Genomic DNA, 27,456 nt, shown 5'->3' on the forward strand with positions numbered 1-27,456 from the left:
CTCTCTCTCCTCACTAAGACTAGCTACTGTACTACAAGACTGGATGCAGTCTCTCTATCCCTCACTAAGACTAGCTACTGTTCTACAAGACTGGATGCAGTCTCTCTCTCCCTCACTAAGACTAGCTACTGTTCTACAAGACTGGATACAGTCTCTCTCTCTCTCACTAAGACTAGCTACTGTAATACAAGACTGGATACAGTCTCTCCCTCACTAAGACTAGCTACTGTACTACAAGACTGGATACAGTCTCTCCCTCACTAAGACTAGCTACTGTACTACAAGGCTGGATACAGTCTCTCCCTCACTAAGACTAGCTACTTTACTACAAGGATAACCTACATTGTTAATTCATACACTTAAACATACTTCCTAAATGTGTTTTATATACAGAACAACTTGAAATTGGATGAAACATTTCAGTCATTTTGCAAATTTTTATCATGATGAACAAATCTCCCTCTGACATTTAGCTTGTTAACCATCCATTCATCATCCCTGAGGAACACTGAGGACAAACAGCAAGATGTACAGTAAGGACAGGAGGGCAGGTCGGTCACCTGCGGGCAGAGTGAAGGTCACCAGGTCAGAGAGGAAGTAACAGTTGAAGTCTCCTTTACGTTGGTGGAGAGAGGCAGCGATCTCCCTGCGGATCTGTTCTGTCAGCTCACCACACACCATGGCAGGGATACACTTAGCTGCCTGCTGGGACACCTGCACGGGGATGGAGGGAGGACAGACTCATTATGACAAGACAGCTTTTCATTTCAGTAAATTCAGTCGCTGTAGTAGCTGACGTGTATTTTACATTTACATTTAAGTCATTTAGCAGACGCTCTTATCCAGAGCGACTTACAAATTGTGTATAGTGTTGAGTCATTACTCAAAGCCAGTGGCATGTCATTAGTAAAGATTGAAAAAGGTAAGGGGCCTAGACAGCTGCCCTGGGGAATTCCGGATTCTACCTGGATTATGTTGAGAGGCTTCCATTAAAGAACACCCCCACTGTACACACACTTACACAAGGGTTTCGTGTTGTAGATATGAGGTAGTAGAGTAGGGGCTTGAGGGCACACACTTAATGCATTTTGAAATATGTTGTGAATGTATTGTAATGTTTTTAAAATGGTATTTTACTGCCTTAATTTTGCTACACCCCAGGATCAGTAGCTGCTGCTTTTGGCAGGAACTAACGGGGATCCATAATAAACCCCAGGAAAAGTAGCTGCTGCCTTGGCAGGAACTAATGGGGATCCATAATAAACCTCAGGAAGAGTAGCTGCTGCCTTGGCAGGAACTAATGGGGATCCATAATAAACCCCAGGAACTAATAGGGATCCATAATAAACCCCAGGAACTAATAGGGATCCATAATAAACCCCAGGAAGAGTAGCTGCTGCCTTGACAGGAACTAATGGGGATCCATAATAAACCCCAGGATCAGTAGCTGCTGCTTTTGGCAGGAACTAATGGGGATCCATAATAAACCCCAGGAAGAGTAGCTGCTGCCTTGGCAGGAACTAATGGGGATCCATAATAAACCCCAGGAAGAGTAGCTGCTGCCTTGGCAGGAACTAATGGGGATCCATAATAAACCCCAGGAAGAGTAGCTGCTGCCTTGGCAGGAACTAATGGGGATCCATAATAAACCCCAGGAAGAGTAGCTGCTGCCTTGGCAGGAACTAATGGGGATCCATAATAAACCCCAGGAAGAGTAGCTGCTGCCTTGGCAGGAACTAATGGGGATCCATAATAAACCCCAGGAAGAGTAGCTGCTGCCTTGGCAGGAACTATTGGGGATCCATAATAAACCCCAGGATCAGTAGCTGCTGCTTTTGGCAGGAACTAACGGGGATCCATAATAAACCCCAGGAAAAGTAGCTGCTGCCTTGGCAGGAACTAATGGAGATCCATAATAAACCCCAGGAAGAGTAGCTGCTGCTTTTGGCAGGAACTAATGGGGATCCATAATAAACCTCAGGAAGAGTAGCTGCTGCCTTGGCAGGAACTAATGGGGATCCAAAATAAACCCCAGGAACTAATAGGGATCCATAATAAACCCCAGGAACTAATAGGTATCCATAATAAACCCCAGGAAGAGTAGCTGCTGCCTTGACAGGAACTAATGGGGATCCATAATAAACCCCAGGAAGAGTAGCTGCTGCCTTGACAGGAACTAATGGGGATCCATAATAAACCCCAGGAAGAGTAGCTGCTGCCTTGGCAGGAACTAATGGGGATCCATAATAAACCCCAGGAAGAGTAGCTGCTGCCTTGGCAGGAACTAATGGGGATCCATAATAAACCCCAGGAAGAGTAGCTGCTGCCTTGGCAGGAACTAATGGGGATCCATAATAAACCCCAGGAAGAGTAGCAACTGCCTTGGCAGGAACTATTGGGGATCCATAATAAACCCCAGGAAGAGTAGCTGCTGCCTTGGCAGGAACTAATGGGGATCCATAATAAACCCCAGGAAGAGTAGCTGCTGCCTTGGCAGGAACTATTGGGGATCCATAATAAACCCCAGGAACTAATGGGGATCCATAATAAACCCCAGGAAGAGTAGCTGCTGCCTTGGCAGGAACTAATGGGGATCCATAATAAACCCCAGGAAGAGTAGCAACTGCCTTGGCAGGAACTATTGGGGATCCATAATAAACCCCAGGAAGAGTAGCTGCTGCCTTGGCAGGAACTAATGGGGATCCATAATAAACCCCAGGAAGAGTAGCTGCTGCCTTGGCAGGAACTAATGAGGATCCATAATAAACCCCAGGAAGAGTAGCTGCTGCCTTGGCAGGAACTATTGGGGATCCATAATAAACCCCAGGAAGAGTAGCAACTGCCTTGGCAGGAACTAATGAGGATCCATAATAAATACAAACCAAAATGTTTCTCATATTCTATGCTAGTTGTAGCCATGCTAGCATCTTTAGATCTCCCCTTCCTTAATTTCGAACAGATATTTTTCATCTCTGTGTCACATGAAACCGCTCACACATGTGGTAATGCTTTAGAGAACAATGTTTCCCCGCTAATTGCAAATTTAGAAGATTAGCTCGCTCATACAGCCAAATGCGTATTGTTGAGCTTATAATATGAATAAATAAAACTTGATCAACATTTTAAGATTTTTAATGATCTAATATGTTGCATCAGCCTCAGTGCTTTAAAATAAATAAAAAAATATATATATAAGAGTACTTGGATTAGAATAAATCTGTCCTACTTGCAAAAATGTTTTAAATGTGACACGTTTCAGGAAACTTATGTTGGATTTCAAGATGTCTGATTCGGGAAACGAATGAGTTACAGTTGCTTGTTTATATGTGAATTACAGTTGTGATGCATCTGACCGTGAGTCAGACGCCATTTTTGTTTTTTTTCCCTTTCTGGATTCTTTGTCTCCCTGACTTCTAATCACTTTACGTTCGAGCCATTCGGATAATTGGTACTGTTCCAAATAGCTAGTCGGTCCATGCGAGGGACAAAATTGTTTCGAATCTGGACATTCACCTTGACTCTTTATGTATTTCAAAAACAAAATGTAACTTTACCTCAGTGAGAAGGATAGCCAACATGTCTTGTCTCTGGAAGCGGATGGCCAGGTGAACTAGCGTAAAGCCATCGTTGAAGGCAGTGGCGCGGTTCAGGAGACGGACCTCGTCTGAAGTCAGCTGACGGGCGATGTCACCGCCGGACGACTTGTAGGCCTCGACAGCAGCCATGTTCCCCTCCACCACACCTGCAGCACACACATTTATTTTGTTTTTACCATTTAGGCTAAAAAATTTAAATCATAAGCAGACACCTAGGCTACATTTAGACAGAATTCTGATTTAAAAAATATATATATATACAGTGGGGAAAAAACATATTTTCTTTGCAAATAAATTAATTAAAAATCCTACAATGTGATTTTCTGGAGAGAAAAAAATGCTCATTTTGTCTGTCATAGTTGAAGTGTACCTATGATGAAAATTACAGGCCTCTCTCGTATTTTTAAGTGGGAGAACTTGCACAATTGGTGGCTGACTAAATACTTTTTTTTGCCCCACTGTATGTTTTGCTTTGAAAAGAGCTGATGTGATTGGTCAAAAGAAGATCAGAATTGGGCTGCCTGTCTAAAGGTAGCCAGATAGACAGAGACAGGGAGGGAGGGAGGAACTCATTACTGGGGATGACCCGGAACAAGTTATATTAAATTGAAACTTTATTTGTCTCTACGAAAAACAACAAATAGTACTACAGTTTACACGTTTAAAACAACAAATAGTACAACAGTTTACACGTTTAAAACGACAAATAGTACTAGTTTACACGTTTAAAACAACAAATAGTACTAGTTTACACGTTTAAAACGACAAATAGTACTACAGTTTACACGTTTAAAACGACAAATAGTACTACAGTTTACACGTTTAAATCAACAAATAGTACTAGTTTACACGTTTAAAACAACAAATAGTACTAGTTTACACGTTTAAAACAACAAATAGTACTAGTTTACACGTTTAAATCAACAAATAAACATTAAAACAAATCCACTGACTTCACTGAACACAACACACTGTGTATCTGCCACTGTGAGACCGTCAAGATAAATATAAATTCTGTACAGACATTGTGTTCCTCCCTCGCTTCTACAAACACTGTTCTGCTGTCAGATCCTGACTGTCATCTCTCCCTACTCTTGTCATCCACAGAAAGGGAAATATTAGAGCTGGCAGTGAACAGTCAGGCTGGTCATTGTTAAGAGATATACCGTAGGTCGAGGCCTGTGGAGCTGGCAGTGAACAGTCAGGCTGGTCATTGTTAAGAGATATACTGTAGGTCGAGGCCTGTGGAGCTGGCAGTGAACAGTCAGGCTGTCAGGCTGGTCATTGTTAAGAGATATACTGTAGGTCGAGGCCTGTAGACCTGGCAGTGAACAGTCAGGCTGGTCATTGTTAAGAGATATACTGTAGGTCGAGGCCTGTAGACCTGGCAGTGAACAGTCAGGCTGGTCATTGTTCAGAGATATACCGTAGGTCGAGGCCTATAGAGCTGGCAGTGAACAGTCAGGCTGGTCATTGTTAACAGATATACTGTAGGTCGAGGCCTATAGAGCTGGCAGTGAACAGTCAGGCCGGTCATTGTTAAGAGATATACCGTAGGTCGAGGCCTGTATGCTTGCTTGGCTTTGTGTAGGCCTTTAGCCTAGATAACGTCCCTCAATGTACTTTGACATACATCCAACCCGTGAACCAAGTTTCTATCAACAACATTCATGTCATTGCAGACAGATACATGAGCTTTCCATTTGAAATATGATGTCTAACGTGGCCATTAAAAGAACCGATATTGTACATGGGACATTGTCAAGAGGTATAGTCCTCAAACATTCATATCATTGCAGACAGATGAATGAGCTTTCCATTTGAAATATGATGTCTAACGTGGCCATTAAAAGAACCGATATTGTACATGGGACATTGTCAAGAGGTATAGTCCTCAAACATTCATATCATTGCAGACAGATACATGAGCTTTCCATTTGAAATATGATGTCTAACGTGGCCATTAAAAGAACCGATATTGTACATGGGACATTGTCAAGAGGTATAGTCCTCAAACATTCATATCATTGCAGACAGATACATGAGCTTTCCATTTGAAATATGATGTCTAACGTGGCCATTAAAAGAACCGATATTGTACATGGGACATTGTCAAGAGGTATAGTCCTCAAACATTCATGTCATTGCAGACAGATACATGAGCTTTCCATTTGAAATATGATGTCTAACGTGGCCATTAAAAGAACCGATATTGTACATGGGACATTGTCAAGAGGTATAGTCCTCAAACATTCATATCATTGCAGACAGATACATGAGCTTTCCATTTGAAATATGATGTCTAACGTGGCCATTAAAAGAACCGATATTGTACATGGGACATTGTCAAGAGGTATAGTCCTCAAACATTCATATCATTGCAGACAGATACATGAGCTTTCCATTTGAAATATTATATCCCAAATGTGCTGCTTCTGCAACCGTATCCGAATGGATTAAAGCTCGGATCGTCTCCAGAGGTACGGCCCCATACAGACAGATGGTTATAAAACGCTAGATGTAATGGACCGGCTGTGGTGTTCATTAAAAGACCTCCACATCATTATCCATCACATACTGAATGGGCTCCATGCTGTTCCTAGTCACTGCTAATTAATCTCAAACATTCATATCACGGGCTTTGGGCCTTATGTAGGTTAGTATGCATTATTCTAGTCATTAAGTAGGTTATAAGGCATTATGTAGGTTAGTATGCATTATGAAGCCATTATGTAGGTTAGTATGCATTATGAAGTCATTAAGTAGGTTATAAGGCATTATGAAGCCATTATATAGGGTAGTAGGCATTATGAAGTCATTAAGTAGGTTATAAGGCATTATGAAGCCATTATGTAGGTTAGTATGCATTATGAAGTCATTAAGTAGGTTATAAGGCATTATGAAGCCATTATGTAGGTTAGTATGCATTATGAAGTCATTAAGTAGGTTATAAGGCATTATGAAGCCATTGTGTAGGGTAGTAGGCATTATGAAGTCATTAAGTAGGTTATAAGGCATTATGAAGCCATTATGTAGGTTAGTATGCATTATGAAGCCTTTATGTAGGTTAGTAGGCATTATGAAGCCATTAAGTAGGTTAGTATGCATTATGAAGCCATTATGTAGGTTAGTAGGCATTATGAAGCCATTATGTAGGTTAGTAGGCATTATGAAGTCATTATGTAGGTTAGTAGGCATTATGAAGCCATTATGTAGGTTAGTAGGCATTATGAAGTCATTATGTAGGTTAGTATGCATTATGAAGTCATTATGTAGGTTAGTATGCATTATGAAGCCTTTATGTAGGTTAGTATGCATTATGAAGTCATTAAGTAGGTTAGTGTTCCTAGTCCCCCGTGGGGCTTTTGTCGTCAGTCATTATGTAGGTTAGTAGACTTTATGAAGCCATTATGTAGGTTACTGTTCCTAGTCCCCCCTCCATAGGGCTTTGGTCAAGAGTAGTGCACTATATAGGGAGTTGTTTGGGAGGTATCCTTAATCTCATTTGAGTAAGGAGGAAGAGGAGGAGAAGTATTTGGTTTTAAAGATACTTAAGTATCAAAAGTAAAAGTATAAACCATTACACATTTCTTATATAAAGCAAACCAGAAGGCACAGTTTTATTTTTATTGACGGATAGCCAGGGGCACACTCCTACACCCAGACATAATTTACAAACAAAGCATTTGTGTTTAGTGAGTCCTCCAGATCAGAGGCAGTAGAGATGTCCAGGGATGTTCTCTGTTTAGTGAGTCCTCCAGATCAGAGGCAGTAGAGATGTCCAGGGATGTTCTGTGTTTAGTGAGTCCTCCAGATCAGAGGCAGTAGAGATGACCAGGGATGTTCTGTGTTTAGTGAGTCCTCCAGATCAGAGGCAGTAGAGATGTCCAGGGATGTTCTCTGTTTAGTGAGTCCGCCAGATCAGAGGCAGTAGAGATGACCAGGGATGTTCTGTGTTTAGTGAGTCCTCCAGATCAGAGGCAGTAGAGATGACCAGGGATGTTCTGTGTTTAGTGAGTCCGCCAGATCAGAGGCAGTAGAGATGTCCAGGGATGTTCTGTGTTTAGTGAGTCCTCCAGATCAGAGGCAGTAGAGATGTCCAGGGATGTTCTGTGTTTAGTGAGTCCTCCAGATCAGAGGCAGTAGAGATGACCAGGGATGTTCTGTGTTTAGTGAGTCCTCCAGATCAGAGGCAGTAGAGATGTCCAGTGATGTTCTCTGTTTAGTGAGTCCTCCAGATCAGAGGCAGTAGATATGTCCAGTGATGTTCTGTGTTTAGTGAGTCCTCCAGATCAGAGGCAGTAGAGATGTCCAGTGATGTTCTCTGTTTAGTGAGTCCTCCAGATCAGAGGCAGTAGGACCAGGGATGTTCTGTTTAGTGAGTCCTCCAGATCAGAGGCAGTAGAGATGTCCAGGGATGTTCTCTGTTTAGTGAGTCCTCCAGATCAGAGGCAGTAGAGATGAACAGGGATGTTCTCTGTTTAGTGAGTCCGCCAGATCAGAGGCAGTAGAGATGTCCAGGGATGTTCTCTGTTTAGTGAGTCCTCCAGATCAGAGGCAGTAGAGATGTCCAGGGATGTTCTGTGTTTAGTGAGTCCTCCAGATCAGAGGCAGCCAAGCAATCGTTTACAGTACACTAAAGTAAGTGGTATACAGTACAGTTTGTTGATTGGAACGACGTTGAAGTATGTTTGAAAAAAAACGACCAACCAAGCATATCCCAAATGTTTATAGAACGAAAAAAATATATATGTTTTTAAAATAAACTACAGCCGTTGTCGGGTTATGAGTAAAATAGGTGATTTAACATGAGAGTAAAGGATGTACCCTACGGCTGTACCCTACGGCTGTACCCTACTCGGGGGTGTGGTCACGTTAAGCCACGCCTCACCGTGTACATCCATCGTTCAGTATGAATAAATGTATTACGCTCAGTGTGAATAAATGTATTACGCTCAGTGTGAATAAATGTATTACGCTCAGTGTGAATAAATGTATTACGCTCAGTGTGAATAAATGTATTACGCTCAGTGTGAATAAATGTATTACGCTCAGTGTGAATAAATGTATTACGCTCAGTGTGAATAAATGTATTACGCTCAGTGTGAATAAATGTATTACGCTCAGTGTGAATAAATGTATTACGCTCAGTGTGAATAAATGTATTACGCTCAGTGTGAATAAATGTACTGTACTGAAACTAAAACCAATGAGATCCTCCGATCAGCTTCCTTCAGAATAACCAGTACTGAAACTAAAACCAATGAGATCCTCCGATCAGCTTCCTTCAGAATAACCAATGAGATCCTCCGATCAGAGTCCTTCAGAATAACCAGTACTGAAACTAAAACCAATGAGATCCTCCGATCAGAGTCCTTCAGAATAACCAGTACTGAAACTAAAACCAATGAGATCCTCCAATCAGCTTCCTTCAGAATAACCAGTACTGAAACTAAAACCAATGAGATCCTCCGATCAGAGTCCTTCAGAATAACCAGTACTGAAACTAAAACCAATGAGATCCTCCGATCAGAGTTCTTCAGAATAACCAGTACTGAAACTAAAACCAATGAGATCCTCCGATCAGAGTTCTTCAGAATAACCAGCACTGAAACTAAAACCAATGAGATCCTCCGATCAGAGTTCTTCAGAATAACCAGTACTGAAACTAAAACCAATGAGATCCTCCGATCAGAGTCCTTCAGAATAACCAGCACTGAAACTAAAACCAATGAGATCCTCCGATCAGAGTTCTTCAGAATAACCAGCACTGAAACTAAAACCAATGAGATCCTCCGATCAGAGTTCTTCAGAATAACCAGCACTGAAACTAAATCCAATGAGATCCTCCGATCAGAGTTCTTCAGAATAACCAGTACTGAAACTAAAACCAATGAGATCCTCCGATCAGAGTTCTTCAGAATAACCAGTACTGAAACTAAAACCAATGAGATCATTGGATCAGAGTTTTTCTTCAACCTGTGCTCTAATATTAGTCACTAAGTCAGATAATAAACTGTAAAGTGATGTCTGGTTGGCCTCATTTGCACCTGAGTGGCGCAGTGGTCTAAGACACTACATCTCAGTGCAGGACTCGTCACTGCAGTACCTGGTTCGACTCCAGGCTGCATCACATCCGGCCGTAGTTGGGAGTCCCCGCACAAACGGCTCAGGTTTGGCCGGGGAAGAGGATAAGGCCGTCATTGTAAAAAGAAAAAATTGTTCTTAACTGACTTGCCGAGTTAAATAAATACAAAAAGAAAACCTAATAACCCAGACAATATCACATTCATTGGTCAATATGCATGTCCCAAGACAATATTGTGTCTCAACAACAAACTCTCTAGCCAGACTTATGACAGTATTGTATCTCAACAACAAACTCTCTAGCCAGACTTATGACAGTATTGTATCTCAACAGCAAACTCTCTAGCCAGACTTATGACAGTATTGTATCTCAACAGCAAACTCTCTAGCCAGACTTATGACAGTATTGTATCTCAACAGCAAACTCTCTAGCCAGACTTATGACAGTATTGTATCTCAACAGCAAACTCTCTAGCCAGACTTATGACAGTATTGTATCTCAACAACAGACTCCCTGGCCAGACATTATGTAGGCTATTATGAAGTCATTATGTAGGTTAGCAGGTGGTATGAAGTCATTATGTAGGTTAGAAGGTGGTATGACATCATTATGTTGGTTAGTAGGTGGTATGAAGTCATTATGTAGGTTAGTAGGTGGTATGAAGTCATTATGTAGGTTAGTAGGTGGTATGAAGTCATTATGTAGGTTAGTAGGTGGTATGAAGTCATTATGTAGGTTAGAAGGTGGTATGACATCATTATGTTGGTTAGTAGGTGGTATGAAGTCATTATGTAGGTTAGTAGGTGGTATGAAGTCATTATGTAGGTTAGCAGGAGTTATGACATCATTATGTTGGTTAGTAGGTGGTATGAAGTCATTATGTAGGTTAGTAGGTGGTATGAAGTCATTATGTAGGTTAGTAGATGGTATGAAGTCATTATGTAGGTTAGTAGGTGGTATGAAGTCATTATGTAGGTTAGCAGGTGGTATGAAGTCATTATGTAGGTTAGCAGGTGGTATGAAGTCATTATGTAGGTTAGTAGGTGGTATGAAGTCATTATGTAGGTTAGTAGGTGGTATGAAGTCATTATGTAGGTTAGCAGGTGGTATGAAGTCATTATGTAGGTTAGTAGATGGTATGAAGTCATTATGTAGGTTAGTAGGAGTTATGAAGTCATTATGTAGGTTAGTAGGTGGTATGAAGTCATTATGTAGGTTAGTAGATGGTATGATAGGGCAGTCGAATGATTGTGGTCACCGTAATAGCTGTTCGAATAGCATTTTATTGTACATTTTCTCCAATCCCCCGCCTCCTCTCATTTTATTGACGTACATTTTCTCCAATCCCCCGCCTCCTCTCATTTTATTGATGTACATTTTCTCCAATCCCCCGCCTCCTCTCATTTTATTGATGTACATTTTCTCCAATCCCCCGCCTCCTCTCATTTTATTGATGTACATTTTCTCCAATCCCCGCCTCCTCTCATTTTATTGATGTACATTTTCTCCAATCCCCGCCTCCTCTCATTTTATTGATGTACATTTTCACCAATCCCCCGCCTCCTCTCATTTTATTGATGTACATTTTCTCCAATCCCCCGCCTCCTCTCATTTTATTGATGTACATTTTCTCCAATCCCCCGCCTCCTCTCATTTTATTGATGTACATTTTCTCCAATCCCCGCCTCCTCTCATTTTATTGATGTACATTTTCTCCAATCCCCCGCCTCCTCTCATTTTATTGATGTACATTTTCTCCAATCCCCCGCCTCCTCTCATTTTATTGATGTACATTTTCTCCAATCCCCCGCCTCCTCTCATTTTATTGATGTACATTTTCTCCAATCCCCGCCTCCTCTCATTTTATTGATGTACATTTTCTCCAATCCCCCGCCTCCTCTCATTTTATTGATGTACATTTTCTCCAATCCCCCGCCTCCTCTCATTTTATTGATGTACATTTTCTCCAATCCCCCGCCTCCTCTCATTTTATTGATGTACATTTTCTCCAATCCCCCGCCTCTGACTGCATGTGCTGCCATAGAAATATAATGAATAGAATGGGAATCCTCATTCAGGACCAAAAAGCAGGAAGTAAAATACGAGCCATGTGATTTGTTGATTCAACTCAACTGACATTACAAAAAAAACTCCATGAGGGTGTTATGAGGGCCCGACGTCCACAGGTGGGGGTTGTGCTTACAGCCCAACTCCGTGAGGGTGTTATGAGGGCCCGACGTCCACAGGTGGGGGTTGTGCTTACAGCCCAACTCCGTGAGGGTGTTATGAGGGCCCGACGTCCACAGGTTGGTGTTGTGCTTACAGCCCAACACCGTGAGGGTGGTATGAGGGCCCGACGTCCACAGGTGGGGGTTGTGCTTACAGCCCAACACCGTGCAGAACGTTTGGGATTTGCCAGAGAACACCAAGATTGGCAAATTCGCCACTGGCGCCCTGTGCTCTTCACAGATGAAAGCAGGTTCACACTGAGCACATGTGACAGACGTGACAGTCTGGAGACGCCGTGGAGAACGTTCTGCTGCCTGCAACATCCTCCAGCATGGTGTGGGGTGGCATTTCTTTGGGGGGCCGCACAGCCCTCCATGTGGACGCCAGAGGTAGCCTGACTGCCATTAGGTACCGAGATGAGATCCTCAGACCCCTTGTGAGACCATATGCTGGGTTCCTCCTAATGCAAGACAATGCTAGACCTCATGTGGCTGGAGTGTGTCAGCAGTTCCTGCAAGAGGAAGGCATTGATGCTATGGACTGGCACGCCCGTTCCCCAGACCTGAATCCAATTGAGCACATCTGGGACATCATGTCTCGCTCCATCCACCAACGCCACGTTGCACCACAGACTGTCCAGGATTTGGCGGATGCTTTAGTCCAGGTCTGGGAGAAGATCCCTCAGGAGACCATCCGCCACCTCATCAGGAGAATGCCCAGGCGTTGTAGGGAGGTCATACAGGCACGTAGAGGCCAAACACACTACTGAGCCTCATTTGGACTTGTTTTAAGGTAATTACATCAAAGTTGGATCAGCCTGTAGTGTGCTTTTCCACTTTAATTTTGAGTGTATTTCTGTTTATGACGTTATTTTATTTCATGACAGTCTTCATCCATAACTGTCAGTTATACGGTAATAGTACCAGCCCCTAGTCATTAGGTCAGTTAGTAGGTAATAGTACCAGCCCCTAGTCATTAGGTCAGTTAGTAGGTAATAGTACCAGCCCCTAGTCATGAAGTCATTAGGTCAGTTAGTAGGTAATAGAACCAGCCCCTGGTCATTAGGTCAGTTAGTAGGTAATAGTACCAGCCCCTAGTCATTAGGTCAGTTAGTAGGTAATAGTACCAGCCCCTAGTCATTAGGTCAGTTAGTAGGTAATAGTACCAGCCCCTAGTCATTAGGTCAGTTAGTAGGTAACTGTACCAGCCCCTAGTCATGAAGTCATTAGGTCAGTTAGTAGGTAATAGTACCAGCCCCTAGTCATTAGGTCAGTTAGTAGGTAATAGTACCAGCCCCTAGTCATTAGGTCAGTTAGTAGGTAACTGTACCAGCCCCTAGTCATGAAGTCATTAGGTCAGTTAGTAGGTAATAGTACCAGCCCCTGGTCATTAGGTCAGTTAGTAGGTAATAGTACCAGCCCCTAGTCATTAGGTCAGTTAGTAGGTAATAGTACCAGCCCCTAGTCATGAAGTCATTAGGTCAGTTAGTAGGTAATAGTACCAGCCCCTAGTCATTAGGTCAGTTAAACGGTAATAGTACCAGCCCCTAGTCATTAGGTCAGTTAGTAGGTAATAGAACCAGCCCCTAGTCATTAGGTCAGTTAGTAGGTAATAGTACCAGCCCCTAGTCATGAAGTCATTAGGTCAGTTAGTAGGTAATAGAACCAGCCCCTAGTCATTAGGTCAGTTAGTAGGTAATAGTACCAGCCCCTAGTCATTAGGTCAGTTAGTAGGTAATAGTACCAGCCCCTAGTCATGAAGTCATTAGGTCAGTTAGTAGGTAACTGTACCAGCCCCTAGTCATGAAGTCATTAGGTCAGTTAGTAGGTAATAGAACCAGCCCCTAGTCATGAAGTCATTAGGTCAGTTAGTAGGTAATAGTACCAGCCCCTAGTCATTAGGTCAGTTAGTAGGTAATAGTACCAGCCCCTAGTCATTAGGTCAGTTAGTAGGTAATAGTACCAGCCCCTAGTCATTAGGTCTGTTAGTAGGTAATAGTACCAGCCCCTAGTCATTAGGTCAGTTAGTAGGTAATAGTACCAGCCCCTAGTCATTAGGTCAGTTAGTAGGTAATAGTACCAGCCCCTAGTCATGAAGTCATTAGGTCAGTTAGTAGGTAATAGTACCAGCCCCTAGTCATTAGGTCGGTTAGTAGGTAATAGTACCAGCCCCTAGTCATTAGGTCAGTTATACGGTAATAGTACCAGCCCCTAGTCATTAGGTCAGTTAGTAGGTAATAGTACCAGCCCCTAGTCATTAGGTCAGTTAAACGGTAATAGTACCAGCCCCTAGTCATTAGGTCAGTTAGTAGGTAATAGTACCAGCCCCTAGTCATTAGGTCAGTTATACGGTAATAGTACCAGCCCCTAGTCATTAGGTCAGTTAGTAGGTAATAGAACCAGCCCCTAGTCATTAGGTCAGTTAGTAGGTAATAGTACCAGCCCCTAGTCATTAGGTCAGTTAGTAGGTAATAGTACCAGCCCCTAGTCATTAGGTCAGTTAGTAGGTAATAGTACCAGCCCCTAGTCATTAGGTCAGTTATACGGTAATAGTACCAGCCCCTAGTCATTAGGTCAGTTATACGGTAATAGTACCAGCCCCTAGTCATTAGGTCAGTTAGTAGGTAATAGAACCAGCCCCTAGTCATATTGTCAGTTAGTAGGTAATAGTACCAGCCCCTAGTCATTAGGTCAGTTAGTAGGTAATAGAACCAGCCCCTAGTCATGAAGTCATTAGGTCAGTTAGTAGGTAATAGAACCAGCCCCTAGTCATTAGGTCAGTTAGTAGGTAATAGTACCAGCCCCTAGTCATTAGGTCAGTTAGTAGGTAATAGTACCAGCCCCTAGTCATGAAGTCATTAGGTCAGTTAGTAGGTAACTGTACCAGCCCCTAATCATGAAGTCATTAGGTCAGTTAGTAGGTAATAGAACCAGCCCCTAGTCATGAAGTCATTAGGTCAGTTAGTAGGTAATAGTACCAGCCCCTAGTCATTAGGTCAGTTAGTAGGTAATAGTACCAGCCCCTAGTCATTAGGTCAGTTAGTAGGTAATAGTACCAGCCCCTAGTCATTAGGTCAGTTAGTAGGTAATAGTACCAGCCCCTAGTCATTAGGTCAGTTAGTAGGTAATAGTACCAGCCCCTAGTCATTAGGTCAGTTAGTAGGTAATAGTACCAGCCCCTAGTCATTAGGTCAGTTATACGGTAATAGTACCAGCCCCTAGTCATTAGGTCGGTTAGTAGGTAATAGTACCAGCCCCTAGTCATTAGGTCAGTTATACGGTAATAGTACCAGCCCCTAGTCATTAGGTCAGTTAGTAGGTAATAGTACCAGCCCCTAGTCATTAGGTCAGTTAAACGGTAATAGTACCAGCCCCTAGTCATTAGGTCAGTTAGTAGGTAATAGTACCAGCCCCTAGTCATTAGGTCAGTTATACGGTAATAGTACCAGCCCCTAGTCATTAGGTCAGTTAGTAGGTAATAGAACCAGCCCCTAGTCATTAGGTCAGTTAGTAGGTAATAGTACCAGCCCCTAGTCATTAGGTCAGTTAGTAGGTAATAGTACCAGCCCCTAGTCATTAGGTCAGTTAGTAGGTAATAGTACCAGCCCCTAGTCATTAGGTCAGTTATACGGTAATAGTACCAGCCCCTAGTCATTAGGTCAGTTATACGGTAATAGTACCAGCCCCTAGTCATTAGGTCAGTTAGTAGGTAATAGAACCAGCCCCTAGTCATATTGTCAGTTAGTAGGTAATAGTACCAGCCCCTAGTCATTAGGTCAGTTAGTAGGTAATAGAACCAGCCCCTAGTCATGAAGTCATTAGGTCAGTTAGTAGGTAATAGAACCAGCCCCTAGTCATTAGGTCAGTTAGTAGGTAATAGTACCAGCCCCTAGTCATTAGGTCAGTTAGTAGGTAATAGTACCAGCCCCTAGTCATGAAGTCATTAGGTCAGTTAGTAGGTAACTGTACCAGCCCCTAGTCATGAAGTCATTAGGTCAGTTAGTAGGTAATAGAACCAGCCCCTAGTCATGAAGTCATTAGGTCAGTTAGTAGGTAATAGTACCAGCCCCTAGTCATTAGGTCAGTTAGTAGGTAATAGTACCAGCCCCTAGTCATTAGGTCAGTTAGTAGGTAATAGTACCAGCCCCTAGTCATTAGGTCAGTTAGTAGGTAATAGTACCAGCCCCTAGTCATTAGGTCAGTTAGTAGGTAATAGTACCAGCCCCTAGTCATTAGGTCAGTTAGTAGGTAATAGTACCAGCCCCTAGTCATTAGGTCAGTTATACGGTAATAGTACCAGCCCCTAGTCATTAGGTCAGTTAGTAGGTAATAGTACCAGCCCCTAGTCATTAGGTCAGTTAGTAGGTAATAGTACCAGCCCCTAGTCATTAGGTCAGTTAGTAGGTAATAGTACCAGCCCCTAGTCATTAGGTCAGTTAGTAGGTAATAGTACCAGCCCCTAGTCATGAAGTCATTAGGTCAGTTAGTAGGTAATAGTACCAGCCCCTAGTCATTAGGTCAGTTAGTAGGTACCCCTTCAAGGTGTTAGCCAACTTTGTCTCAACAACGACTCAAGACATTATTTTACCTGAACAACAAACTCCCTAGCCGGACAGAGACAGACATCGGACCGGACCATAGAGGGGAGGGGAGAGGTTAGCCGACCTAATGTTCACCAGCCGGACAGAGACAGACATCGGACCATAGAGGGGAGGGGAGAGGTTAGCCGACCTAATGTTCACTAGCCGGACAGAGACAGACATCAGACCATAGGGGGGAGGGGAGAGGTTAGCCGACCTAATGTTCACTAGCCGGACAGAGACAGACATCGGACCATAGAGGGGAGAGGTTAGCCGACCTAATGTTCCCTAGCCGGACAGAGACAGACATCAGACCATAGAGGGGGAGGGGAGAGGTTAGCCGACCTAATGTTCACTAGCCGGACAGAGACAGACATCGGACCATAGAGGGGAGGGGAGAGGTTAGCTGACCTATTGTTCACTAGCCGGACAGAGACAGACATCGGACCATAGAGGGGAGGAGAGGTTAGCTGACCTAATGTTCACTAGCCGGACAGAGACAGACATCGGACCATAGAGGGGAGGGGAGAGGTTAGCCGACCTAATGTTCACTAGCCGGACAGAGACAGACATCAGACCATAGAGGGAGGGGAGAGGTTAGCCGACCTAATGTTCACTAGCCGGACAGAGACAGACATCAGACCATAGAGGGGAGGGAGAGGTTAGCCGACCTAATGTTCACTAGCCGGACAGAGACAGACATCGGACCATAGAGGGGAGGGGAGGTTAGCCGACCTAATGTTCCCCTAGCCGGACAGAGACAGACATCGGACCATAGAGGGGAGGGGAGAGGTTAGCCGACCTAATGTTCACTAGTCGGACAGAGACAGACATCAGACCATAGGGGAGGGAGAGGTTAGCCGACCTAATGTTCACTAGCCGGACAGAGACAGACATCGGACCATAGGGGGAAGGGGAGAGGTTAGCCGACCTAATGTTCACTAGCCGGACAGAGACAGACCATAGAGGGGAGGGAGAGGTTAGCCGACCTAATGTTCACTAGCCGGACAGAGACAGACATCGGACCATAGGGGGAAGGGGAGAGGTTAGCCGACCTAATGTTCACTAGCCGGACAGAGACAGACATCGGACCATAGGGGAGAGGAGAGGTTAGCCGACCTAATGTTCACCAGCAAGGTCAAATAATAGGCCTGATTAATAGTTTATTTTGATATATATTGACTGTGTCTCAGAGAGAACAGTACATGTATTTATCACAGAGCTCTCAACCAGACAATGGTCAATATGCACGTCCCCAAGACATTATTATTTGTGTCTCAATAACAAACTCCATAATTGGACAGAGACATCTGCCGTAGAGAGAGAGAGAGAGAGACAGAGGGAGAGGGACAGAGAGAGAGACAGAGGGAGAGGGACAGAGAGAGACAGAGACAGAGAGAGACAGAGAGACAGAGAGGGAGAGAGAGAAGAGAGAGAGAGAGAGAGAGGGAGAGGAGGGAGAGAGAGAGAGAGAGAAAGAGAGCGAGAGAGAGAGAGACAGAGAGAGAGAGACAGAGAGAGAGAGAGAGAGAGAGAGAAAGAGAGAGAGAGAAGAGAGAAAGAGAGAGAGAGAAAGAGAGAGAGAGAGAGAGGACAATACATGTATTCATCACTAAGTTAGATGAGCTGTGAGGTGGTGAGAGAGTTGACAGCCCTCACAGAGCCCTCACAGAGCCCTCACCCAGTCAACATCAGTCATTGGTCAATATGCACGTCCCAAGACAATATTATTTGTGTCTCAACAACAGACCGTCTGACTGTGGACAGAGGGGAGTAATCAGAGCCAAGGTCAGACTGTCACAGTGTTGTCATGTGTTGTGCTCATGTTAGGTCAAGGCTATTTTTAACCTCCTGCTAGGATGGATGGGTGACTGCTTGGTCCAGCAGAGCAGTCAGCACTAACCAGGTTTAAAGAAGCATCAGTGAGTTATGTTTACATGAATATTAATAATTTATTTATTTTACCTTTATTTAACCAGGCAAGTCAGTTAAGAACAAATTCTTATTTTCAATGACGGCCTAGGAACAGTGGGTTAACTGGTCTAGGAACAGTGGAGTTAACTGCCTTGTTCAGGGGGCAGAACGACAGATTTGTACCTTGTCAGCTCGGGGATTTGAACTTGCAACCTTCCGGTTACTAGTCCAACACTCTAACCACTAGGCTACCTGCCCCCTCTACACTCTAACCACTAGGCTACCCTGCCCCCTCTACACTCTAACCACTAGGCTACCCTGCCGCCTCTACACTCTAACCACTAGGCTACCCTGCCGCCTCTACACTCTAACCACTAGGCTACCCTGCCGCCTCTACACTATAACCACTAGGCTACCCTGCCACCTCTACACTCTAACCACTAGGCTACCCTGCCACCTCTACACTCTAACCACTAGGCTACCCTGCCACCTCTACACTCTAACCACTAGGCTACCCTGCCACCTCTACACTAACCACTAGGCTACCCTGCCTCCTCTACACTCTAACCACTAGGCTACCCTGCCACCTCTACACTCTAACCACTAGGCTACCCTGCCTCCTCTACACTCTAACCACTAGGCTACCCTGCCACCTCTACACTCTAACCACTAGGCTACCCTGCCACCTCTACACTCTAACCACTAGGCTACCCTGCCACCTCTACACTAACCACTAGGCTACCCTGCCTCCTCTACACTCTAACCACTAGGCTACCTGCCGCCTCTACACTCTAACCACTAGGCTACCCTGCCGCCCCTACACTCTAACCACTAGGCTACCTTTCTCTGCTGATCTTAAACGTGTGTCAGGTCATATTTGAAGTAAGCATACGCTGATTAAAAAACACCTGGTTTTCTGAGCAATGTTTTTGAATTATTAGGACATAAAGTGGCAAGGAAAAGTCTGTGAACCCTTTGGAATTACCTGGATTTCTGCATAAATTGGGTCATAAAATTTGATCTGTTCTTCATCTAGGTCACAACAACAGACAAACACAGTCTGCTGAAACTAATAACACACAAACAATTATACGTTTTCATGTCTTTATTGAACACACCGTGTAAACATTCACAGTGCAGGGTGGGAAAAGTATGTGAACTCTTGGATTTAATAACTGGTTGACCCTCCTTTGGCAGCAATAACCTCAACCAAACGTTTTCTGTTGTTGTGGATCAGACCTGCAAAACGGTCAGGAGGAATTTTGGACCATTCCTCTTTACAAAACTGTTTCAGTTCAGCAATATTCTTGGGATGTCTGGTGTGAACCGCTCTCTTGAGGTCATGCCACAGCATCTCAATCGGGTTGAGGTCCGGAGTCCTACTGGGCCACTCCAGGAGAAGTATTTTCTTCTGTTGAAGCCATTCTGTTTTGGGTCGTTGTCCTGTTGCATCACCCAACTTCTGTTGAGCTTCAATTGGCGGACAGATAGCCTAACATTCTCCTGCAAAATATCTTGATAAACAAGTTGTCCAGGCCCCGAGGCAGCAAAGCAGCCCCAAACCATGATGCTCCCTCCACCAGACTTTACAGTTGGGATGAGGTTTTGATGTTGGTGTCCTGTGCCTTTTTTTCTCCACACATAGTGTTGTGTGTTCCTTCCAAACAACTCAACTGTAGTTTCATCTGTCCACAGAATATTTTACCAGTAGAGCTGTGGAACATCCAGGTGCTCTTTTACAAACTTCAGACGTGCAGCAATGTTTTTTTTAGACAGCAGTGGCTTCTTCCGTGGTGTCCTCCCATGAACACTATTCTTGTTGAGTGTTTTACGTATCGTAGACTCGTCAACAGAGATGTCAGCATGTTCCAGAGATTTCTGTAAATCTTTAGCTGACACTCTAGGATTCTTCTTAACCTCATTGAGCATTCTGCTCCTGTGCTCTTGCAGTCATCTTTGCAGGACGGCCACTCCTAGGGGGAGTAGCAACAGTGCTGAACTTTCTCCATTTATAGACTATTTGTCTTACCGTGGACTGATGAACATCAAGGCTTTTAGAGATACTTTTGTAACCCTTTCCAGCTTTATGCAAGTTGACAATTCTTCATCTTAGGTCTTCTGAGGTCTCTTCTGTTCGAGGCCTGGGCCACATCAGGCAATGCTTCTTGTGAATAGCAAACTAACATTTTGTGAGTGTTTTTTATAGGGCAAGGCAGCTCTAACCAACATCTCCAATTTCATCTCATTGATTGGGCTCCAGGTTAACTGACTCCTGACTCCAGGTTAGCTGACTCCAGGTTAGCTGACTCCAGGTTAGCTGACTCCAGGTTAGCTGACTCCTGACTCCAGGTTAACTGACTCCTGACTCCAGGTTAGCTGACTCCTGACTCCAGGTTAACTGACTCCAGGTTAGCTGACTCCAGGTTAGCTGACTCCAGGTTAGCTGACTCCTGACTCCAGGTTAACTGACTCCTGACTCCAGGTTAACTGACTCCTGACTCCAGGTTAGCTGACTCCAGGTTAGCTGACTCCAGGTTAGCTGACTCCAGGTTAGCTGACTCCAGGTTAGCTGACTCCAGGTTAGCTGACTCCTGACTCCAGGTTAGCTGACTCCAGGTTAGCTGACTCCTGACTCCAGGTTAGCTGACTCCAGGTTAGCTGACTCCAGGTTAGCTGACTCCAGGTTAGCTGACTCCAGGTTAGCTGACTCCAGGTTAGCTGACTCCAGGTTAGCTGACTCCAGGTTAGCTGACTCCAGGTTAGCTGACTCCTGACTCCTGGTTAACTGACTCCTGACTCCAATGATCTTTTGGAGAAGTCATTAGCCTTGTGGGGTTCACATACTTTTTACAACCTACAGTGAATGTTTAAATGTTGTATTCAATATAGACAAGAAGGAGACCGTCCCCAAGGAGAGCCAGCTAGAGGAGGCTGTCCCGCTAGATCACACTCTGTCCCCAAGGAGAGCCAGCTAGAGGAGGCTGTCCCGCTAGATCACACTCTGTCCCCAAGGAGAGCCAGCTAGAGGAGGCTGTCCCGCTAGATCACACTCTGTCCCCAAGGAGAGCCAGCTAGAGGAGGCTGTCCCGCTAGATCACACTCTGTCCCCAAGGAGAGCCAGCTAGAGGAGGCTGTCCCGCTAGATCACACTCTGTCCCCAAGGAGAGCCAGCTAGAGGAGGCTGTCCCGCTAGATCACACTCTGTCCCCAAGGAGAGCCAGCTAGAGGAGGCTGTCCCGCTAGATCACACTCTGTCCCCAAGGAGAGAGAGGAGTTTCTGGACACACAGGCAGGGGAGGGAGGGAGACAGCCTCTCTCTTTCTCCCCGTCCGTCTCTTTCTCTCCGTCCGTCTCTTTCTCTTTCTCCCCGTCCGTCTCTTTCTCCCCGTCCGTCTCTTTCTCCCCGTCCGTCTCTTTCTCCCCGTCCGTCTCTTTCTCCCCGTCCGTCTCGTTCTCCCCGTCCGTCTCGTTCTCCCCGTCCGTCTCGTTCTCCCCGTCCGTCTCGTTCTCCCCGTCCGTCTCGTTCTCCCCGTCCGTCTCTTTCTCCCCGTCCGTCTCTTTCTCCCCGTCCGTCTCTTTCTCCCTGTCGGTCTCCTGCTCACTCTGTCCCTCCCTCGGTCGCCACTCTCCCACTGGACCCAGACAGAGAGCAGACCTCTCCTCCTCTCTGCCACAGTCTGCTCCCCAGCCTTCCTCCTCTCTGTCACAGTCTGCTCCCCAGCCTTCCTCCTCTCTGTCACAGTCTGCTCCCCAGCCTTCCTCCTCTCTGTCACAGTCTGCTCCCCAGCCTTCATCCTCTCTGTCACAGTCTGCTCCCCAGCCTTCATCCTCTCTGTCACAGTCTGCTCCCCAAGCCTTCCTCCTCTCTGTCACAGTCTGCTCCCCAGCCTTCCTCCTCTCTGTCACAGTCTGCTCCCCAGCCTTCCTCCTCTCTGTCACAGTCTGCTCCCCAGCCTTCCTCCTCTCTGTCACAGTCTGCTCCCCAGCCTTCCTCCTCTCTGTCACAGTCTGCTCCCCAGCCTTCCTCCTCTCTGTCACAGTCTGCTCCCCAAGCCTTCCTCCTCTCTGCCACAGTCTGCTCCCCAAGCCTTCCTCCTCTCTGCCACAGTCTGCTTCCCAGCCTTCCTCCTCTCTGCCACAGTCTGCTCCCCAAGCCTTCCTCCTCTCTGTCACAGTCTGCTCCCCAAGCCTTCCTCCTCTCTGCCACAGTCTGCTCCCCAAGCCTTCCTCCTCTCTGCCACAGTCTGCTTCCCAGCCTTCCTCCTCTCTGCCACAGTCTGCTCCCCAAGCCTTCCTCCTCTCTGTCACAGTCTGCTCCCCAAGCCTTCCTCCTCTCTGTCTCAGTCTGCTCCCAGCCTAGCCAAAGTTCATCCCTACAGGCCTGAGGGAATACTTTCACTATCAGAGATTCTCCCTGAACAGCAAAGGACAAACAGTCAGGGATTGAATGGGTCCAAGATTCCCTTCTAACTAAGCCCTTCCTTAATAATACTGTAGTTCTGTGTGTGTTCATTATGTAACAATGCAGCTGCTGAACCACTAACCGCAACACATCTATTTTCCTTCTAGATAGTCATTCCTCCAACAAACACCTTGTGCATCCACAAGACATATATCTCTCTGCTCAAGTGGATTCAATCTAGCCAAGGCCGAGTAGTGCTTAGAGATAAACGCTCACAGCTTATATATCAAATGGTAGGCTACCTGGCTCTCTCCTCTGGCAACAGCCTGATTCATACTGGCACATGACGTGTACACAGAGGCCCATGTGGGTCGCTCTCCAGGCGTGCGACCAGACGTGTACACAGTGGCCCATGTGGGTCGCTCTCCAGGCGTACAACCAGACATGACGTGTACACAGAGGCCCATGTGGGTCGCTCTCCAGGCGTGCGACCAGACATGACGTGTACACAGTGGCCCATGTGGGTCGCTCTCCAGGCGTATGACCAGACATGACGTGTACACAGAGGCCCATGTGGGTCGCTCTCCAGGCGTGCGACCAGACGTGTACACAGTGGCCCATGTGGGTCGCTCTCCAGGCGTACAACCAGACATGACGTGTACACAGAGGCCCATGTGGGTCGCTCTCCAGGCGTGCGACCAGACATGACGTGTACACAGTGGCCCATGTGGGTCGCTCTCCAGGCGTGCGACCAGACGTGTACACAGAGGCCCATGTGGGACGCTCTCCAGGCGTACGACCAGACATGACGTGTACACAGAGGCCCATGTGGGTCGCTCTCCAGGCGTGCGACCAGACGTGTACACAGTGGCCCATGTGAGTCGCTCTCCAGGCGTGCGACCAGACATGACGTGTACACAGTGGCCCATGTGGGTCGCTCTCCAGGCGTACAACCAGACGTGTACACAGAGGCCCATGTGGGTCGCTCTCCAGGCGTACGACCAGACATGACGTGTACACAGTGGCCCATGTGGGTCGCTCTCCAGGCGTACAACCAGACGTGTACACAGAGGCCCATGTGGGTCGCTCTCCAGGCGTACGACCAGACGTGAACACAGAGGCCCATGTGGGTCGCTCTCCAGGCGTACGACCAGACATGACGTGTACACAGAGGCCCATGTGGGTCGCTCTCCAGGCGTACGACCAGACATGACGTGAACACAGAGGCCCATGTGGGTCGCTCTCCAGGCATACGACCAGACGTGTACACAGAGGCCCATGTGGGTCGTTCTCCGGCGTACGACCAGGTCGCTCTACATCATCATATGCAGCTTGAGTATTTTTTTAACGTTCAATAATATATAATTTTTTTCCACTCGCGTAGCATCAATTAAGCATCGGCACAATATAACAGAACCACGGTAGTCACTCCGTCACATTTAAGACCCGAGAAAACTGAATTTAAGACATTTTGAGACTAAGGACCCACGGACACCAGCGTGAGAGTCTCATCTTTCCATAGAGTTCGTAGACCAAAACAACTGGGACGCTACCAAATGTTTTCATGAGAAAAATCTCATTTTCTGGATGTCTCGTGTCTGACAAACACCGCTGTAGCTCGGCCGCCTCCCACCTCAGAGGCGGAGGGCCGTCATTGGTGGATGCTGTGGATTGAGAGACAGCCCATACAACAACAACAACACACAGACAGATTGTTGTATTATGCTAATTAGATGTCCCCAGGGGGGCGTAGACATCGACTATACGGGGGTTAAAATTAATAACCTATAGGATTAAAAATACCAGAGTTTGGCGCAGGTACAGCCGACTAGCGCTAGCTAACAACACAAAATGGATACACGAGAGTCAAAGTATTGAGATAAAATCTTACTGAATAATATTGTGATATCTAACTATAGATCCCCCCCCCCCTCCATCACTTTGTAACTTGGCCAGTTAGTGACAACCAGGGTGAACTAGTGCAGCTTGACCAGTTAGTGACAACCAGGGTGAACTAGTGTAACTTGGCCAGTTAGTGACAACCAGGGTGAACTAGTGCAGCTTGGCCAGTTAGTGACAACCAGGGTGAACTAGTGCAGCTTGGCCAGTTAGTGACAACCAGGGTGAACTAGTGCAGCTTGACCAGTTAGTGACAACCAGGGTGAACTAGTGTAACTTGGCCAGTTAGTGACAACCAGGGTGAACTAGTGCAGCTTGACCAGTTAGTGACAACCAGGGTGAACTAGTGTAACTTGGCCAGTTAGTGACAACCAGGGTGAACTAGTGCAGCTTGACCAGTTAGTGACAACCAGGGTGAACTAGTGTAGTGTGGCCAGAAACGAGAGTGTTCCATTCATTTTCACCTGATCTTGTGTCTGTAACGTCCATTCACAAACAGGAAGACTTTATGTACAGGAAACACTTAACTTAGATCCTATAATAGCCACTCACTCACCTGCACAAGCATTAAGGAACAGCCAGTCCGTTTTCCTCATCCTGTTCTTGATCTGTTTGGTCTTCTTGAAATCAATGTTCTCCGGATGACGATGCTGCTCCTCTCCGCTGCCCATCGCGCCGGCCGCCAGCTCAATCCTCTGGAAGTCCATCTTTACCTCCGCCTCCTTCTTAGAGGTGGGTGGAGAAGTCATCCTCTGTCCCAGTCCCTGTCTCTGTCCCCCGCTCAGCCCTCTACTGCAGCTCCCCCCACTCCCTCTCCACCTGGCCCAGTCTCTGTCCTGTTCATTGATGATTGAGGATGTGGAGGAGGAAGACTCCTCGGACTGCCCAGCCAGCTCTATAGGAATAGCCTCCCGGTTGTTAGGTTGAGGCTGGGGGTGGTCGCAGACAATGCACTTCCGGGTCTTGGGATAGTTCTGGTAAGTACAGGCCGTGCAAGTCCAGTGCTGCCCACTGCTACTGCCGCCACCACCACCACCACCACCACCACCTCGGGTGTTGAGTCTGTTGAGTCTGTTCCGGTCGTTGTACTCCTCTGTACAAGGGTCCATGGGGGGAGGAGGGGCTGGGCGGTGGCCCACATTGGAGCCTGATGTCTGGGGGGCCTCTGTGGGGCTGCATGGGGTCCTCTGATGGCGCTGACACAGACACTGGGTACAGCGGATGGCACGGGGCCAGTTCAAGTAGGTGCACATCTGACAGGACCATTTGGAGCTATTCTCAGTCATGCTAGGGGGCTTGACACGGGGCCTGGCACTGGAGTCTGGGTAGATGAGGAGGCTACCACAGCTTCCCTCGGGGCTTGGAGGGTCCTGCCAGCCACAACTAGGCTCTGTACTAAGACTGCTGGGGCTGCTATTGTAGGTCTCCTTTGTGATTATGGGGCTGCTGGGACACTGTGCACGACACATGGTGCACTTAACAGCGGACGGCCAGTTCTCATAGGTGCAGTAGTCGCAGGCCCACTTCACTCCCACCTCGGTCATCACGGATGAGGTAGAAAGAAAACGGTTCTGTTCCCGTTACCAAGGGGATCAGTATGGCACTGTCTGCGAACACAGAAATGCACAGAAATGTAAGGGATACATTTACATTTGCATTTAAGTCATTTAGCAGACGCTCTTATCCAGAGCGACTTACAAATTGGTGCGTTCACCTTATGACATCCATATGTCATAAGATACTTTAGCAAAAAATAGTTTGCATACCATAAAAAATATATATAAAATAGGTCGATATATAACAAATATGGATAGGGTAAACCTTTTTAGCTGAACAGACAATAACATAATAATAATAATAATAAGTGTTTGGAAAGACGACACATTTATCTGCATTTCATTCCGGTTTTTTTTTTTTTTAAAGCTTACCGAGAACAATTTCATGTTCCGTACTCTCCCAACTCAGGACATACTGTCTCGCTAGTAGCTAAGGGGCCCACCACAGACTTCAGTACCTGGACTAAACACTGTAGCTTTGCCAAGCAACTCAACCCCCTCCCAGCACCACCACCATTAACGTCAGCTAGCGCGAAATGCTAACTAGTTCGCTTTTTGTTACGGAGACACCACCTGTCGGGGTTTGAAACACGGACAGCCATGTTGTTGTTGTTTTACCGTCTGTGACGGGGGTGAAATATTGAAATAAACACCCCCCCCCCCCCCCTCAACGTCCCCCGATTTTTAAAAGGATATTGTTCGATGTTAACTACGCTAGCTAGTTAGCGGACGGTTAGCTTGCTAGCTAGCTTTGCCAATCTATTAACATTAGCTAACGTTAGCTACTAGCTAGCTAATCCTATTATACTCAATAATGAACAACATTGTCTTTTGTCGTCGATCAATTGATCGTTGTCATTAGCTACTAAAACTATAGTTACCTAGTTACCTAGCTACCTAACTCATTGATGAATCGTATCTTTCCCTGTGTACTTTTCCTCCTCCTTGGTCCAGACAACATAACAAACCTGAATCGTTCAGTCCTGCCTTTCTAAGTCCGTTCTTCCAGTGGAATTTCTTTACTCTCCTTTTTCTCTCTCACATGTTTATCTTTGCCGACTGTAAACTATACGGGAGAAAATAAATAAAAAGGGGACTATGTTATAGTGTAAAGCTCCCTTCCGTTTCGCTCTTTATATCATGTTGTGAATCCGGACTCCATGGTTAGTGGGGATGAATCGTTCGCGAACAAC

The 27,456-nt window shown here is 45.8% G+C and overlaps 1 protein-coding gene across 2 annotated transcripts; it reads right to left on the bottom strand.

Moving 5' to 3' along the window:
- Window positions 1-477: 477 nt before the first annotated feature.
- LOC135573624 (ubiquitin thioesterase ZRANB1-like) lies at window positions 478-27,456 on the bottom strand. Of its 2 annotated transcripts, none has more exons than XM_065022893.1 (4): window positions 27,232-27,456; window positions 25,264-26,314; window positions 3,555-3,742; window positions 478-714 (listed from the first exon to the last, which is right to left on the bottom strand). In XM_065022893.1, exons 2-4 carry the CDS (start codon window positions 26,249-26,251, stop codon window positions 493-495), a joined length of 1,398 nt encoding a protein of 465 aa, XP_064878965.1. In that variant the 5' UTR covers window positions 26,252-26,314; window positions 27,232-27,456; the 3' UTR covers window positions 478-492. The 2 variants fall into 2 exon arrangements, with proteins under 2 accessions (XP_064878965.1, XP_064878966.1); XM_065022894.1 differs by lacking the exon at window positions 27,232-27,456 and adding an exon at window positions 26,636-26,842.

Source organism: Oncorhynchus nerka, linkage group LG10, assembly GCF_034236695.1.
Source record: "Oncorhynchus nerka isolate Pitt River linkage group LG10, Oner_Uvic_2.0, whole genome shotgun sequence".
NCBI classification, from domain to species: Eukaryota; Metazoa; Chordata; class Actinopteri; order Salmoniformes; family Salmonidae; genus Oncorhynchus; species Oncorhynchus nerka.